The sequence below is a fragment of the Gloeophyllum trabeum genome, assembly GCF_000344685.1.
Source record: "Gloeophyllum trabeum ATCC 11539 unplaced genomic scaffold GLOTRscaffold_00001, whole genome shotgun sequence".
Lineage (NCBI taxonomy): Eukaryota > Fungi > Basidiomycota > Agaricomycetes > Gloeophyllales > Gloeophyllaceae > Gloeophyllum > Gloeophyllum trabeum.
Genome location: NW_006920410.1, coordinates 3,610,109 through 3,622,989, shown reverse-complemented (window position 1 = coordinate 3,622,989; position 12,881 = coordinate 3,610,109). Strand labels below are relative to the sequence as shown.

General features: G+C 55.1%; 6 protein-coding genes across 6 annotated transcripts; 4 read left to right on the top strand and 2 right to left on the bottom strand.

Annotated features, from left to right (window-relative positions):
• The first annotated feature begins 1,511 nt into the window (after positions 1–1,511).
• On the top strand, positions 1,512–2,048 carry GLOTRDRAFT_109345 (uncharacterized protein). The gene is made up of 3 exons (XM_007863220.1): positions 1,512–1,531; positions 1,577–1,629; positions 1,685–2,048. Exon 3 carries the CDS (start codon positions 1,695–1,697, stop codon positions 2,007–2,009), a length of 315 nt encoding a protein of 104 aa, XP_007861411.1. The 5' UTR covers positions 1,512–1,531; positions 1,577–1,629; positions 1,685–1,694; the 3' UTR covers positions 2,010–2,048.
• Positions 2,049–2,125: 77 nt separating this feature from the next.
• GLOTRDRAFT_30218 (uncharacterized protein) lies at positions 2,126–2,491 on the bottom strand (the record flags this gene model as incomplete). Its single annotated transcript, XM_007861990.1, has 1 exon — positions 2,126–2,491. One exon carries the CDS (start codon positions 2,489–2,491, stop codon positions 2,126–2,128), a length of 366 nt encoding a protein of 121 aa, XP_007860181.1.
• Positions 2,492–3,195: 704 nt separating this feature from the next.
• On the bottom strand, positions 3,196–3,816 carry GLOTRDRAFT_13631 (uncharacterized protein; the record flags this gene model as incomplete). Its single annotated transcript, XM_007861922.1, has 1 exon — positions 3,196–3,816. A coding segment is annotated over one exon (621 nt), but the record flags the coding sequence as incomplete, so codon positions are not given.
• Positions 3,817–6,222: 2,406 nt separating this feature from the next.
• On the top strand, positions 6,223–7,760 carry GLOTRDRAFT_135717 (uncharacterized protein). Its single transcript, XM_007863219.1, has 4 exons — positions 6,223–6,348; positions 6,403–6,638; positions 6,688–7,243; positions 7,304–7,760. The coding sequence occupies exons 1-4, from the start codon at positions 6,231–6,233 to the stop codon at positions 7,375–7,377; spliced, it is 984 nt and encodes a 327-aa protein (XP_007861410.1). The 5' UTR covers positions 6,223–6,230; the 3' UTR covers positions 7,378–7,760.
• Positions 7,761–7,950: 190 nt separating this feature from the next.
• GLOTRDRAFT_69472 (PEBP-like protein) lies at positions 7,951–9,686 on the top strand (the record flags this gene model as incomplete). The annotated part of the gene is made up of 7 exons (XM_007863218.1): positions 7,951–8,413; positions 8,472–8,545; positions 8,601–8,774; positions 8,825–8,903; positions 8,955–9,006; positions 9,060–9,364; positions 9,421–9,686. The coding sequence occupies 7 exons, from the start codon at positions 7,951–7,953 to the stop codon at positions 9,561–9,563; spliced, it is 1,290 nt and encodes a 429-aa protein (XP_007861409.1). The 3' UTR covers positions 9,564–9,686.
• Positions 9,687–9,767: 81 nt separating this feature from the next.
• GLOTRDRAFT_69469 (uncharacterized protein) lies at positions 9,768–12,393 on the top strand (the record flags this gene model as incomplete). Its single annotated transcript, XM_007863217.1, has 11 exons — positions 9,768–9,974; positions 10,031–10,215; positions 10,269–10,437; positions 10,487–10,618; positions 10,676–11,154; positions 11,206–11,235; positions 11,290–11,647; positions 11,724–11,915; positions 11,969–12,126; positions 12,178–12,250; positions 12,312–12,393. Coding segments are annotated over exons 1-11 (2,037 nt in total), but the record flags the coding sequence as incomplete, so codon positions are not given.
• Positions 12,394–12,881: the final 488 nt, after the last annotated feature.

Here is a 12,881-nt window from a genome sequence, read left to right as displayed (position 1 = left end):
CCCACCGCAGAATTCTGAGGTGCCGCCACCTCCAAATTTTGAGGTGCTATCGCATCGTTTCTATTTGCGGACTTTCAAACGTTTATATCATGTACAGCTGAGGGAATCGTCGTGTGTCTCCTGTTCCGCTTCCTCTACCATGCTGTAGACTGTCGCTGTCGTGGTTGCTGATCGTGTTCTCGTAGTCTATCGGTGGGCCTGGCTGCTGACCTTTGCGCCATGGAGACAAGCACATCAGCGGATCCGAGCGTTGGTGAGGTACTCATGTTCGCCCAAGTTATGATTTCAGCCGCTGACGTTCCTATGCAGCGACGCGCACGAAAGCCGCAGCTGTGTAGGAAGTGCACGGACGCTGAGCGCCGGCCCATCCTACGGAAAGGACATGCTTGCCCGTACCGCAGGAGTGCTGCGAGTGGTGGCGCGTTGCTTCCGGGTCCTGGGTCTGACCTGCTGCATCCCCCGTTTGCTTACGACCCCTCGGCTGTCGCTCATACGGCTGGTCCCACAATCCCTGACTGTGTTCTTGCGGTCCCTAAACCATTCATGACTTCTGATGTTGAGCTTTATTTGGACAGTGGTGTGGATGGTGGGAGTGGTGGTGCTGTAGGGGTGGATGTGACTGAGTGTGGTGCGTCATGGCCCAGGGATACGGAGTATGCTGCTGGCACGGCAGTGCCGCCAGTGATGATCTTTGAGGACTTCGGATTTGGGGGTCCGAGTGAATATTCCGTAGGCCCTGATAACTCGCTTGTTCCATGGGATGCCCTTGCACCGGCCGATCCTGTGGTAGAGTACCTACCTGGTGCTGGACTGATGAATGAGGGGGACTTCGAGGGTCATGGTCTCGAGATCTCTGACATCTCAGACGGCCTCTCTCGTGGTTCTCTCTGTAAGCTCTTTCTTCTGTACATTCCCGCATCACGGCTGAATATGTTCAGCTTCACTTCTGGATGCTGGTGGAGAGCTACATGGTGCCCTCAATGATGACATGCTAGTTGCCCTTATGGCGACCTTCACTAAGGAATATGTCACGCATTTGGACACAGCTGGTTCCATAGAAAGTGGCTCGGACACCTCACATAACATCTTAGTACTGGCTCGTGCTTCTCCCAAACCCATACCTAATGGGATGATGTCTGTGCTGGGTAGTGCAGCTGTTCCTTCTTCTGTTCTGCCTGCATCACCTATCACTATGGAGGATCTCGGTGCACTTTCACTGTTTCCGGAGTTCACTGCAGTGCCCCACTGCCCCAGTGATAATAGCAACCTGGATCTGACAGCTCCTGGTACTGCTGCCGCGGAAGGGTCTGATGCGGCTCTAGCGGATTCCACTAATTGTCAGATGGACTCGAGTATTCCAAAGATGACTGTTGGGAAACATAAGACAGTTTGAGGTAAGCAAGTGCATAGTCGACAGTAGGCTTGATTGATAATACTTCTCGCAGACCGATCGAGACCTAAGCCATACATCAACAACACCAAAGTGCGGACTGACAAGTACTCCAAGCGGACAAATACACTAGTGAAGACCGTGAGTTATCATTTATTTCTGCAAGCATATACTCATGACGAGCAGTGTGAGGAGATCTATGAAGAGACAAGGGCATATGTTGTCCTTTTGTTAGCACGGTAAGCATGTCTGAGACTTCCCTCGATTTGATAGATCTTAAGTTATCACCGGCAGACCAGAGTCAATGGACCAAGGCCTTCACAAGTATTATGTATCACCAAACCTACAAGGCGACCCAATAATTCATCCTGAACTACAAGAACATCTCAATGCTATGTCTAAACTATATATACGTGCTCGCCAGATGGAGAAGATGGGTATGCATGATCGTCTCGCTGAGCAACGGCGGAAGGCAGAGGAGAGCCGCTTGCTGAAAGAACAAGCCGAGAGAGAGAGAGAGAAAGTGGGCAGCGCACTGGAAGCTTCGCAGCGTCAGAATGAGATGCTTGCCGCTCGGTTACGGGAACTGGATCCAGAGTTCATGAATGCAATGAACTGACAGTATATAAAATATTCCCTCGATATAACTTCCTATTCCCTACTGGTAGTCATCAAGCTAATGTACCGAGTACGGTTCGTAACATCCATATAGACCCCCGTATAATGTATAGCATGTTACTGTGTCATATAGCTGACACTTTTCCGTATCTTGCTCACACCTGAGTTTCCAATTTCTGCTGCACTTGTATTGACTGATTGGAGGATCGGATCGTGCTGCATTGCAAATGTGGCAGATGATGCTCGACTGCATTTTGTATGGCCAGAGGCGTGAAACTGGTCGACCACAAAACGTGTGTCCCGGAAGAACTGAGCTTCACGCACCCAGGCATAGGGAGCAAGCTGACAACCGAAATCGTACACGACGACTTTTGGTGCCACTGGCCAGTGAGTATATAGTGCCGCAAAGACATCATTCCGACCCTCACTTGTCGGTATAGTATGAAAGCCGACACAGATGAGATGTCGACACCATAGGACCATGATACCCCCAGTCAAGCCGACTTTCTTATACGTTGAGTAGTATTTGCCACATTCTGTCGCATCCTTCTCGAGTTTGTCTTCTGTCAGACCATCCCCGACAAGGTTGGGGTAGTGAGGCCTCAACCGGATTGGAGGGGTGCTGTAGCGTACCCCAGTCTCGCGCCAATGACCGTGCGGCAGTTCATTATCTGCGGGTGCAGGTGCATGCTGTGATAACGAATTGAAGACTTCCAAGGCCCGCTGGGCAAGCCACAGAGCAACGGTACGGAGCATATTTATGCCCGTAGATCCAGGCTCCATAGAATGAATGACATTTCCCATTGCAGGCACCCAAAGCTGGAGGTGCGGAGGTACCTCTGATGATAGCGCGAAACGCGCGAGTAGACTAATGGCAGGGTATGGAACTAACAAGAGTACGATGTCATCGGCAGTGATCTACATGATTACATGCATAATGAGGTTATGCCTGATGGGAGGTATCTGATGAAGAGACATACCTGCCGAATCAGTTCTCGAACCGCCGGCTGCAAGCTGGTAGAGTCGGATTGGATGTAGAGTGTTGCTAGTGATGCCAGCGCTGGGAGATCACTGTGTAGACCGCTAGAGACAAAGCTGCCCTGCGGCGCGAGCTTTGAAACTGTCAATGACCGCAGTTCTGCACGATAATCTTTACGAGACACTGCAGCCCGCGAGACACCTGATACATTGCGCACCATGCTATTCTTTGGGCTGGTCTTCTGGATGAGTGTTGGAGGTCGTAGTCCCTGCACAAACTTTGCGGATGAATAGCCAATACTGACACCGTCGGCAATGACAATCTCAGGATGTTTGCCACATGTCGGGCATTCCATACCTGAATCAAGAGGCTGGAGACTTGTGAACGCAAACCATGCGCTGGTGAACATTTTGGGTGTACAGAAAGGGACTGGAGACCGGGCAGCCGTATACAGACGCCGAGTAGCAACAACAAACGAAGCAAAGGGTGTTGGTGATGTTGTGAAAACGTTGGTGTATTGATTCAGGAGTTCATGAGTGAAGCCGACAACGTTGTTCCAGTTGAAGACACCAATAGAGCCACAGTCAGGACCAACCTGACGGAAACGATGGTGACAGGACGGACAGTCCGAGACTTCAATGCGGCATTCGTGAGCCTTTCGAAGACCGTATACAGTAAATACACGGCTGTAGGTACTAATCTCTCCTTGGGCGGGAGAGTTCCCACAGCAGCAGCGAGCCGCATCATCGAGCAGGATCTCAGCTGGAGGTATATCGCCTGGTTCGTAGACGTAGTCGACAGTATCATTTGGAAGCCTGCACCAGAGCGGGACAGGAATAGCACAGTGTGATATTGGTTGTCGAACCTCAGCAGACAGATGGGTGCCATCCACATCATCCCGGATCCCATCTTGATGTAGCTCCTCCAAGTCGTCATCAACACGCGCGAGGAGCCCCTCATCATCAATGATCTCCGCACCCCGCGCATACTCCATTGCAAACTCCTTGTGATGACAAGTGCGAGTAGACGAGCACGACCGGCAGCGCCATTGTCCGTTCCGTAGGAGGTAGACAATCGTACGCTTGCCGCCCGAGCTTCCGACTTGAGAAGAGCCTCGAACACTGAAGACGAAGCACTCGTGGACAGCCGTCTCCGTGAGCAGAAAAGCTGGAGGGTAGGGTTCAGACGAGAGCGGTTGCATGGCAATGATCTTGTCTATTGCATGGACTAGAAGCCTGCTGTGTATACATGGGGACTTTGCACTACAGTCGCATATGAATGTGATGTCGGTATCGCTAACTGGCAGGCATCGGACATGGAGGAATCGCCACGACTGTATTATGTTGCTATCAGTATGCTCGTCTGAGGTTGAAGGCGCTAGGACTCACTTTCAGCACCGAAAGGCCTGCATCCCAGTCCTGGACAGCATATGTGGACTGATCCAGCCGTAGCACTCCAGCATCCATACAACAGCTCCGCCAGTACTCCTCAAGGTCTCCATTCCCCCTGCCCGACTCGTCCACCTGAGGTCTCATCTCCGGAGCATCATCCAACATGACAGGACATACCGCTGGTGTGAGGCGGGCCTGCTGCGAAGGAACGGGCCGTGTGGTAGTACGACGCCCGGCAATGGCATCCTTACCGAAGTCCCGGCCTTCTGAGAGCGGCCGAGCTCCTATCCTGGATCGGTGCGCCTGCGATATGTCGAAAAGTGAGCGTTCAGGAACCGGATTATTACCATGCTTTGCCCCCTCGGGCAGTTGAAATAAGGTGGGTGCTGGGGCTGGGTCTATAGCCATTGCTTCGTCATGAGCCTGAGGGCGGTGAGCGCCAGCGATGACGCCGTGCGCGTCGTCATCGAACCTAGGCAGTTGGAACAGAGAGGGGGTCGGTCGTCGGGATCTCGACATGATGCAGCCAGGTATATATCCAGGGTTAATGCGATGAGCTAGCAGGAAAGAACGTATGAGGATAACACGACGTAGGAGAGCAGATGCGTCGAAGTCCCACTCTGCTCGTGGGCTCGTGAGGTGACAGTCACATCATCGCCAAATTCTGAGGTGATATCGCATCTATATTTTGCTGTGTTACACCTCAGTATTTTTATCGGACGATACCTGCCGCCGAAGGTCGGTGAAGGATTAGGGAGGCCTCCCAAAGATCTTCTGTTATTTTTTCTGGGGACCCATTTATTGGGGAAGTGAGGTTAAAATGCCGGCATGCAACCAGCTCTGACAAGGCAAGCTCGCAAAGGCCTTTCCGTAACGAATAGGCCACTAACAGGCCCAAATTTCGGCATTTTCAGACGATATTCAAAAAAATTTCGGCCTCCCGCCGATTTGGCAGTAGTTCACCACAAGCGGTGACTAGGTGCACCGCACCATAGCGCTGGCGCTTCGACTGTCGTAAACCCTAACCCCGCCCGCCCGAAAGTAGGAACACTCCTGTCTGATCTGGAAGTTTAAGACTAACGGAGAAGCCCGCACTCTGGACCCTGGCTGTCAGCGAATCGCAGCGCGCGGGTAACCATCCTCGACAGCAGCCGTAACCTCGCCGTAAACCGCTGAAACGTCCCGCCCCTTCTGCTTTTTTACGCGCATGCTGCCGCGATATTTTTTCTGCGAGCCCGACCGGATGAAGACATCTCGCCGTCGTCGACGCCTCTCTCGTTTCGACAACACGAGGCGTGGCGCTCGGGAGCACGCTGGGGAGCGACAGGTACGCGGGCGGCGCAGTGGTGTCCGTCCGCGCGGCCTCGCGCCCACGCGAACATCAGCGGGATATTGCTTGCAATTTTCCGGGGTCGCCTTACGGCCTCGCACTCGTGGCGCTTTCGCAGGTTACGCTCGTCCCCTTCCTCTTTGGGCCGCCGTTACGCTACCCCCGGCGAATCCCTACAGGGTCCGCCCGAGCGCATTTTCCGGTCCCCTCTGCCCTGCGACGCCAGGATGAACCGTTCGGCGAGCGCACAGCACCGGCGCTGGCTGCCAGAACGATATACGCAGCTGCAGAGCTGTGTGCGCGGAGCATGGCAGAACGAATAGGAGCCCCGGAGGACAGCCCGCACGCGTGTGGACGCGTCACGTGCGCGGTGATGGGGGATAAAGTTGGCATCGTGGCCCTGACGCCGATCAGATCTGATCGCAATGTCGCGGAATCAAAATTCCCACATCACTTTTGCTTATAGCCTCGCTCCCCGCCCGTGCCACACCTCCCGCCCTCCCGCGTAACCTCTGCCACGCCATGTCGCTCCCCGCCCCCCTCCGCGTCGCCATCCTCAGGCCCGGCTCGTCGGTCCAGTCGTCGAGCTCGGCATCGTCGTCCGACGACAGCGACTACCACAGTCTCGCGTCGTCCGGCGGTACGTGTTTTCAGCCACTGACGCGTGGCAGAAAGACTGAACTGCACTATTTAGACTACGCGCCTTCCTCCTCGTCTTCGACTGCGCCGACATCCGTGGGCAGTCCCTCGTGCCTTTCCGAACCTGCCACTTCGCCCGTCGAGCGCAAGCCTCGCCACCGGACTTCCAGCGGGAACAACGAACACCTTGCCGTCCTCCTTCCGAAGCATCTCTGGAAGCCGGACGCGCTCGCCACGCGATGCGAGACATTCACTTGTCAAGCACCCTTTTCCCTCTTCCAACGCCGTCATGTGAGTTCAATAGGTACGCCATCTCAACATGGCACTGACCGCGCTCCAGCACTGCAGAAAGTGTGGCGGTGTGTTCTGCTCGGCTTGCACCACTCGCAGCACGCCCCTTTTGGACACCTCCAACCTTAACTTTATGCACCCGCCCCGCAACATCCCGATATCCGTGTTCGAGTCCCCGATCTCGCCCATCACCGTCAGCAGGGTCTGCGACGACTGTTACCAACAGATCCACAACATCCGGGTCCGCCCTGCCCCGCCGACAACATCCGCCGAGGATGTTCCGGCGCTGGCAAGGCCGCGCCCGTCCATGCGCCGCTCCATGACCAGCCCCGCCGTGCAATTGCAGCGCGCGAACTCCCTGTCGCATGTTCGCCCTAGTATCACCAACGAGAAGAGCGCGAGCTACGGCGAGCTCGACGCGTACCCGCTGCGCAACTCGAGCGCGGTGTGCAAGGCCACTGGAGGCGGGCGGTGGACGCCGCGCCAGGTGACCATCCCGATCAACTCGCGCCTGAACGGGTGCAGGCTCGAGTACGAGCGGGAGCTCGCGCGCGAGGAGAGGGAGCGGAACCCCCCCAGGGCGAACCCTTTGCTCCGGGACGGAGGTGAGTTGATATGCCGGCGTCTGATCCCCGTAGGGCGCGGAGTCTGACGTTGTTGGATAGATTTCCAGCTGCGGGTGCCGTGCAGGTTCGAGCCGCGCAGCCCCCAAGGGCCGCCTCTGCTCCCGACCTTTTAGGTTTCGCGTCAAGGGTCGCCCTCGTTACTCTGGTCTGCTCGCTGTTTGCCGTCGCTGTGGGCCACGGACTCGTACATCCCGATATAATCGCGCATTCTTGCATAGACGCCCACCGCCATGTGTGTAATCATCATCGATATCCTCGTCGCTTGCTCGCTCGCTCTCTATGCTCTGTGTTTGTCCCTTTCTTGGTTCCGGTTTCTTATAATGTGAATATGTTTATTGCTACCGTAGTATATTCCCCCTGTGTGTTTTATGATACCATTTCCGTAGTTTGCTTGTCTGTTACACTGTGTGTGTTGTGTTTTTATTTTGGGGGTTGTATGTAGATTTTGATGTATGCGTATGATAGGCTTGGGCACGTAGATAATGTGATAGACTGGTATTTTGTCTTGTGTGCCTCTAGAGTGCAGTTTCCAAGTCCAAAGGCTCAAGCAGAACGGAGGGTGACGGGAAATACTTAGGGGCAAAGTCTAAATATGGCTCGTATGCCAAAAGTTTACGATTTCGCGCGGGTGGCTGAAAGGACACCGTGACCTCCTGGCTCTCCCTGCAGCTCATACATACATCTGTATGCTTACTCTCCGGCGGGCCCGCGCCCCGCTCAACGCACTCCGACGGGGGAATGCGACCGTAGCCGTCGAACAAAACGCTGCTCCCCCGTCGCCGCCCCCGGAGGCACCCAAGGCGAAGGAGAGGTCTACTACTAGTGGTGCGTCGGGCACTGCTGACCCTGAATCTGAACGCCGCACGAAGGGGCGCAACCGCCCCCTGCAGACGCGCCGGCCGTTCATCACGCTCGACCGCCCGAGGGAGTGGAATAGGCCGCTCGCGCCGGGGGTGTTGCCTGCGTATGACGAGGCGTTGCGGGTGATCAAGCGCGACTCGGAGAGGGTGCTGAGGGAGGCGAGGGAGCTGGAGAGGAAGGAGGGGGAGCTCGGGGAGGAGGAGAGGAGGAGGTTGGAGATTTTGAGGGTGCAGGGCCTGGTGAACTTGCCGGAGGTGCGGTGGAAGGCGAGGAATGGGATGGGTGAGCGTTCTTTGAGTTGCGATACGGAGGGATGGGGTGTGCTGAGGGTTTTGTGGTCGTGCAGCGGATTTGAGCCAGCCTGTTTACAGGCGTTTGGTCGAGCAGCGGTGGAGGAGCGACGGGGACTTGGATTTGCTGGTATGTATGAGCTCGTTTCCATGTTCATCTGGCTGCTAACGTGTAGCGGTTGCAGATGGAGCGTATTCATCAAATGCACGTCGTGCCGGATATTCTGCCTTCCCTGCATCCCTCCTTTGACATGCGCATAACGTTCCCCGAGTTGCCGCCTGAGAATGCAGCGTCGGGGAAGAAACCGAAGGAGCGCTATCACGGGGTCGAGCCTGGGGTTTTCCTATCGCCCAAGCAGGTGCGTATTCATCCCTCCGGCCAGGTAGGTTCGGCCTAATGGCGAAGCAGACTCGGGGACCGCCCCGGATATACACGACGGTCTTCCATACGGACCCTCGGTATTACACTATGATAATGGTGGATGCAGGTATGATTCTGGCTGTATAGTATATGTGCTCTGTTCTCAGCATTCTCGCAGACTACCCCGATGCCGAAAATCACCGCTATAAGACCTTCCTGCATTGGATGCAGTAAGATATCCTCTCTGTGATCTATCTTCCGGCAAAGCTCAGCGTGTTTCTAGACCTAACATCCAACTATCGACCTCCTCCACGGGCCCCTTTACGTTCAAAGAGCCGCACACTCCGTACATCCCTCCTCACCCTCAAAGGGGGACGCCGTACCACCGCTACGTGCTCCTCCTCCTCCCGCACAGCTCACCGTCGGAGGCGCTGGATATACCTGTGCCGACGATGGAGGAGCGCGTGAACTTTGACTCGCGCGCGTTCATGCAAAAGTACGGGCTCGACGGGAGTAAAGGCGGCGCGGCGCATATGTGGAGAGAGGAGTGGGACGAGGAGGTGTCGAGGATCTACGCGGAGGTGCTGAGTGAGTGGATGCATGATTTACTTTCTGGTAAGCTAGCGCTGAAGGTGTCTTTGCAGAGGTGCCCGAGCCGCGGTACGGATACGTCTCGCACAAGGTGGTCAAGAGCGAGGTGTACCAGGCGTCGAAGCCGAGGAACAAGTACGTCGGACAGGGGGACAAGTACGCCGGCCAAGGGGACAGGCAACTTGTTCCCGTGTGAAGGGTATCTACAATTTTGTCTCGCGGCAGACTATAGTACTAGTTATAATTGCTATCGTCCTTACTCGTCATTTTTGTGTCGGTCTTCGTACTTGAGTTCAGTCTTAGAGCAGCCACAGGCGCCGCAAATGAGACGCGTCGCTCACGTAATACACCTTTGATCTCAACGCCACTCACCTTCCACTGTACTGACTTCAAGTTGTGTCTGACTTTGCTCGATCCTGCACTTCCATGGCTTCACCCCCGCCGCCGACTAACGGAGCTAATGGACAGGAGAGTCACGACGAAGACTTCAATCACCACATTGCCATCAAGTTGTCTCGCGCGTTGAACATCGTGAACCCAAATGATCTCCTGGCCAGGCGGGTGCAGGACATTGCGAAGACGAACACGTTAGAGGGCTTCATCCAAGGTCGGTTTATATTGGTGCTGTCTGCCACTCATTGCTTACGCCGTCATTTGTGCCAGCTGCAAAAGCCTTTGGTAAATTCAAAGACTCCTTCCTAGCGGAGCTACATGGGGAAATTACGAGACACGCCGAGCAGGAGGCAGCGGGGCTGAAGCCGCAAGAAGTGAAGGGGATCACTGTGCATGACAGTGAGGTTCTGCAGCCGGAACCTGTGCGGGAGGGCGGGCTGATGCGCAAGGACGCGGTACGTATAGTCTGTGCTGTCTACTGCAAGGCGCATACTGACTGGCGGTGCAGCGCCATGCGTTCAAGGCGCCGAACAAGAAGCTCGAACCTCCGACGCCGAGAACGTCTGTCCTTGGTCTGGATAGGCTCGCGCAGGAGAAGCGGGCTGCTAAGGCTGCTGAAGAGGGTGGTAGTAGGAAGAAGGCGAGGTTGGACGGACCGGACGAGCCTATGTTCAAAGGTAAGGGAGCTCTCAATGAACGGAGTGCAAGTTGTAATCTTCTGTGCAGTCCCCAACCTCCCTGCATCTCGCGGCACTATGAGGCAGAAGGGCGAGGAGACGCCCTCGCATCCTGGTGGGCTGTCTGAGACGGGTCGGAAACGGTTGGAGGAGTATCGCAAGAGTAGGGACAAGCAGCGAGGTGCGTTCACCATTTACTCTGCCTGAGTACCACTGACTGGTCGCCGATTACATGCAGAGGGTATTGCTGCATACAACGAGCGCAGAGATGACGGGCCTCGCGGACTGGGAGACTTCAAGCGTCGACTCAACCGAGAACCAGGGTACGACAGGCGTGGTCGACGTGGCTGGGACGAGACTCCGAGATCCGAAAGAGGATCCAGGGAGGACGCGCCCAGCGTTCGCATTCCGAACGCCGCCTGGGACTCTACCCCTCGTAATGCGCAAGGCGAGGACGGGCAGGGTTGGGGAGGCGCGCGGAATCGCAGATGGGATGCGCCTACTCCTCGCGTAGCGAGGGCAGGCAGTCCCGAGGACGGGGAAGGTGCGTTTGGCATCGACGCGCGCGAGTGGGAGGAGGAGCAGATCCAGTTGGATCGCGATTGGTATGCTGGCGCAGAGGAAGGGAACTTGATGGGAGATGAGGAGCACAATCCCTTGGCGCAGTATGATGATTTGGAGAGTATACGGCAGGCGGAGATTGAGACCAAGAAAGTGGTGCGTAGTCTTATTTCAGTGCTGTTGTGAAGTCTCTGATGCTTCGTACAGAAAAAAGTGTCAGCCCGGCAAGCGCAATATGTAAGAATTCTATTGTCTAATCAATCATGCGTATACTAAAGTCTATGGACACAGAACGCAGATAATGACCTCTGGGAAGCGAACCGTATGGTCACGTCTGGCGTTGCCACTCGGAAGGCACTGGATCTCGATTTCGAGGATGAATCTGAGTCTACTGTGCATGTCATGGTGCATGACCTGAAACCTCCTTTCCTGGACGGTCGTACTGTGTTCACAAAGCAATTGGACCCGATCAACCCCATCCGAGACCCAACGAGCGATATGGCCATCTTCTCCAAGAAGGGTAGCGCTCTCGTCAAGGAGAAGAGAGAGCAGGCGGAGCGCGCCAAGGCAGCAGCGAAGCTTGCAGCGCTGGGCGGAACTGCTCTTGGAAATATCATGGGCGTGCGGGACGAGGAAGGCGAAGCCGACGGTGCGTCCCCTTCTATGCATGACTCTTGTTCTTCGGATTGGACATTCACGTAGTCTACTTTGTTCCGATCTTGCAGCTGAGTCGCAGGCGAAGGATAAGGCTGGCGTGAAGGAGGACTATAAGGGCGAGTCAAAGTTTGCGAGCCATCTGAAGGAACAGGCTGGTGTGAGTTCGTTCGCGAGGAATAAGACGCTGAAGGAGCAGCGGGAGTACTTGCCTGCGTTTGCGTGCCGCGAGGAGCTGCTGAAGGTCATTCGCGAGAACCAAGGTATGTCAAAAACAGCCTAGTGATGTGTGAGGTCGCCTCACAGATGTTGGCAGTCATCGTCGTCGTCGGCGAGACGGGCTCGGGAAAGACCACCCAGTTGGCGCAGTTCCTGTACGAGGACGGCTATTGCACCCACGGTATCATAGGCTGCACGCAACCTCGCCGGGTGGCTGCTATGTCTGTAGCGAAGCGGGTCAGCGAGGAGATGGAGGTACGTGTATTAGTCGTAGTGCTGATTAGTGACGCTGACGGATGTTGCAAGTGCAAACTGGGCAGCACTGTGGGATATGCCATTCGTTTTGAGGATTGCACATCTCCGGAGACGAAGATTAAATGTAAGTTTAGCGAGCTATCGTACCTTGGGTCTTCGCCAACTAATTATTTCACCTTTCCAAGACATGACTGACGGTGTCCTGCTTCGAGAGTCCTTGAACGAAGGTGACCTAGATCGGTACAGCGTCATCATTTTGGATGAGGCTCACGAACGTTCATTAAGTACGGACGTTCTTATGGGCCTGCTTCGGAAAAGTGAGCCGCACGATATTCTTTGTAATCCTTCTCTGATCCGTTTCTTCCTTAGTCTTGTCTCGCAGGAGGGATCTGAAACTGATAGTTACTTCGGCAACGATGAATGCGGAGAAGGTTTGTCAGTCAATATCATCAAGTGCTTGCTAATGCTCACGAACGCTGCTTAGTTCTCGAGCTTCTATGGGAATGCGCCATGCTTCACGATACCTGGTCGCACTTTCCCTGTCGAGACTTTCCATTCCAAGTCTCCCTGCGAAGACTATGTGGATAGTGCGGTGAAGCAAGTCCTTCAGATCCATCTATCGCTACCTCCAGGGGATATTCTGGTTTTCATGACTGGCCAGGAAGATATCGAGGTCACCTGTCAGGTCGTGCAAGGTAGCGTGCTTCATCTCCGTTTGGAAATGCACGACTCATACCACATGTAGAACGACTGTC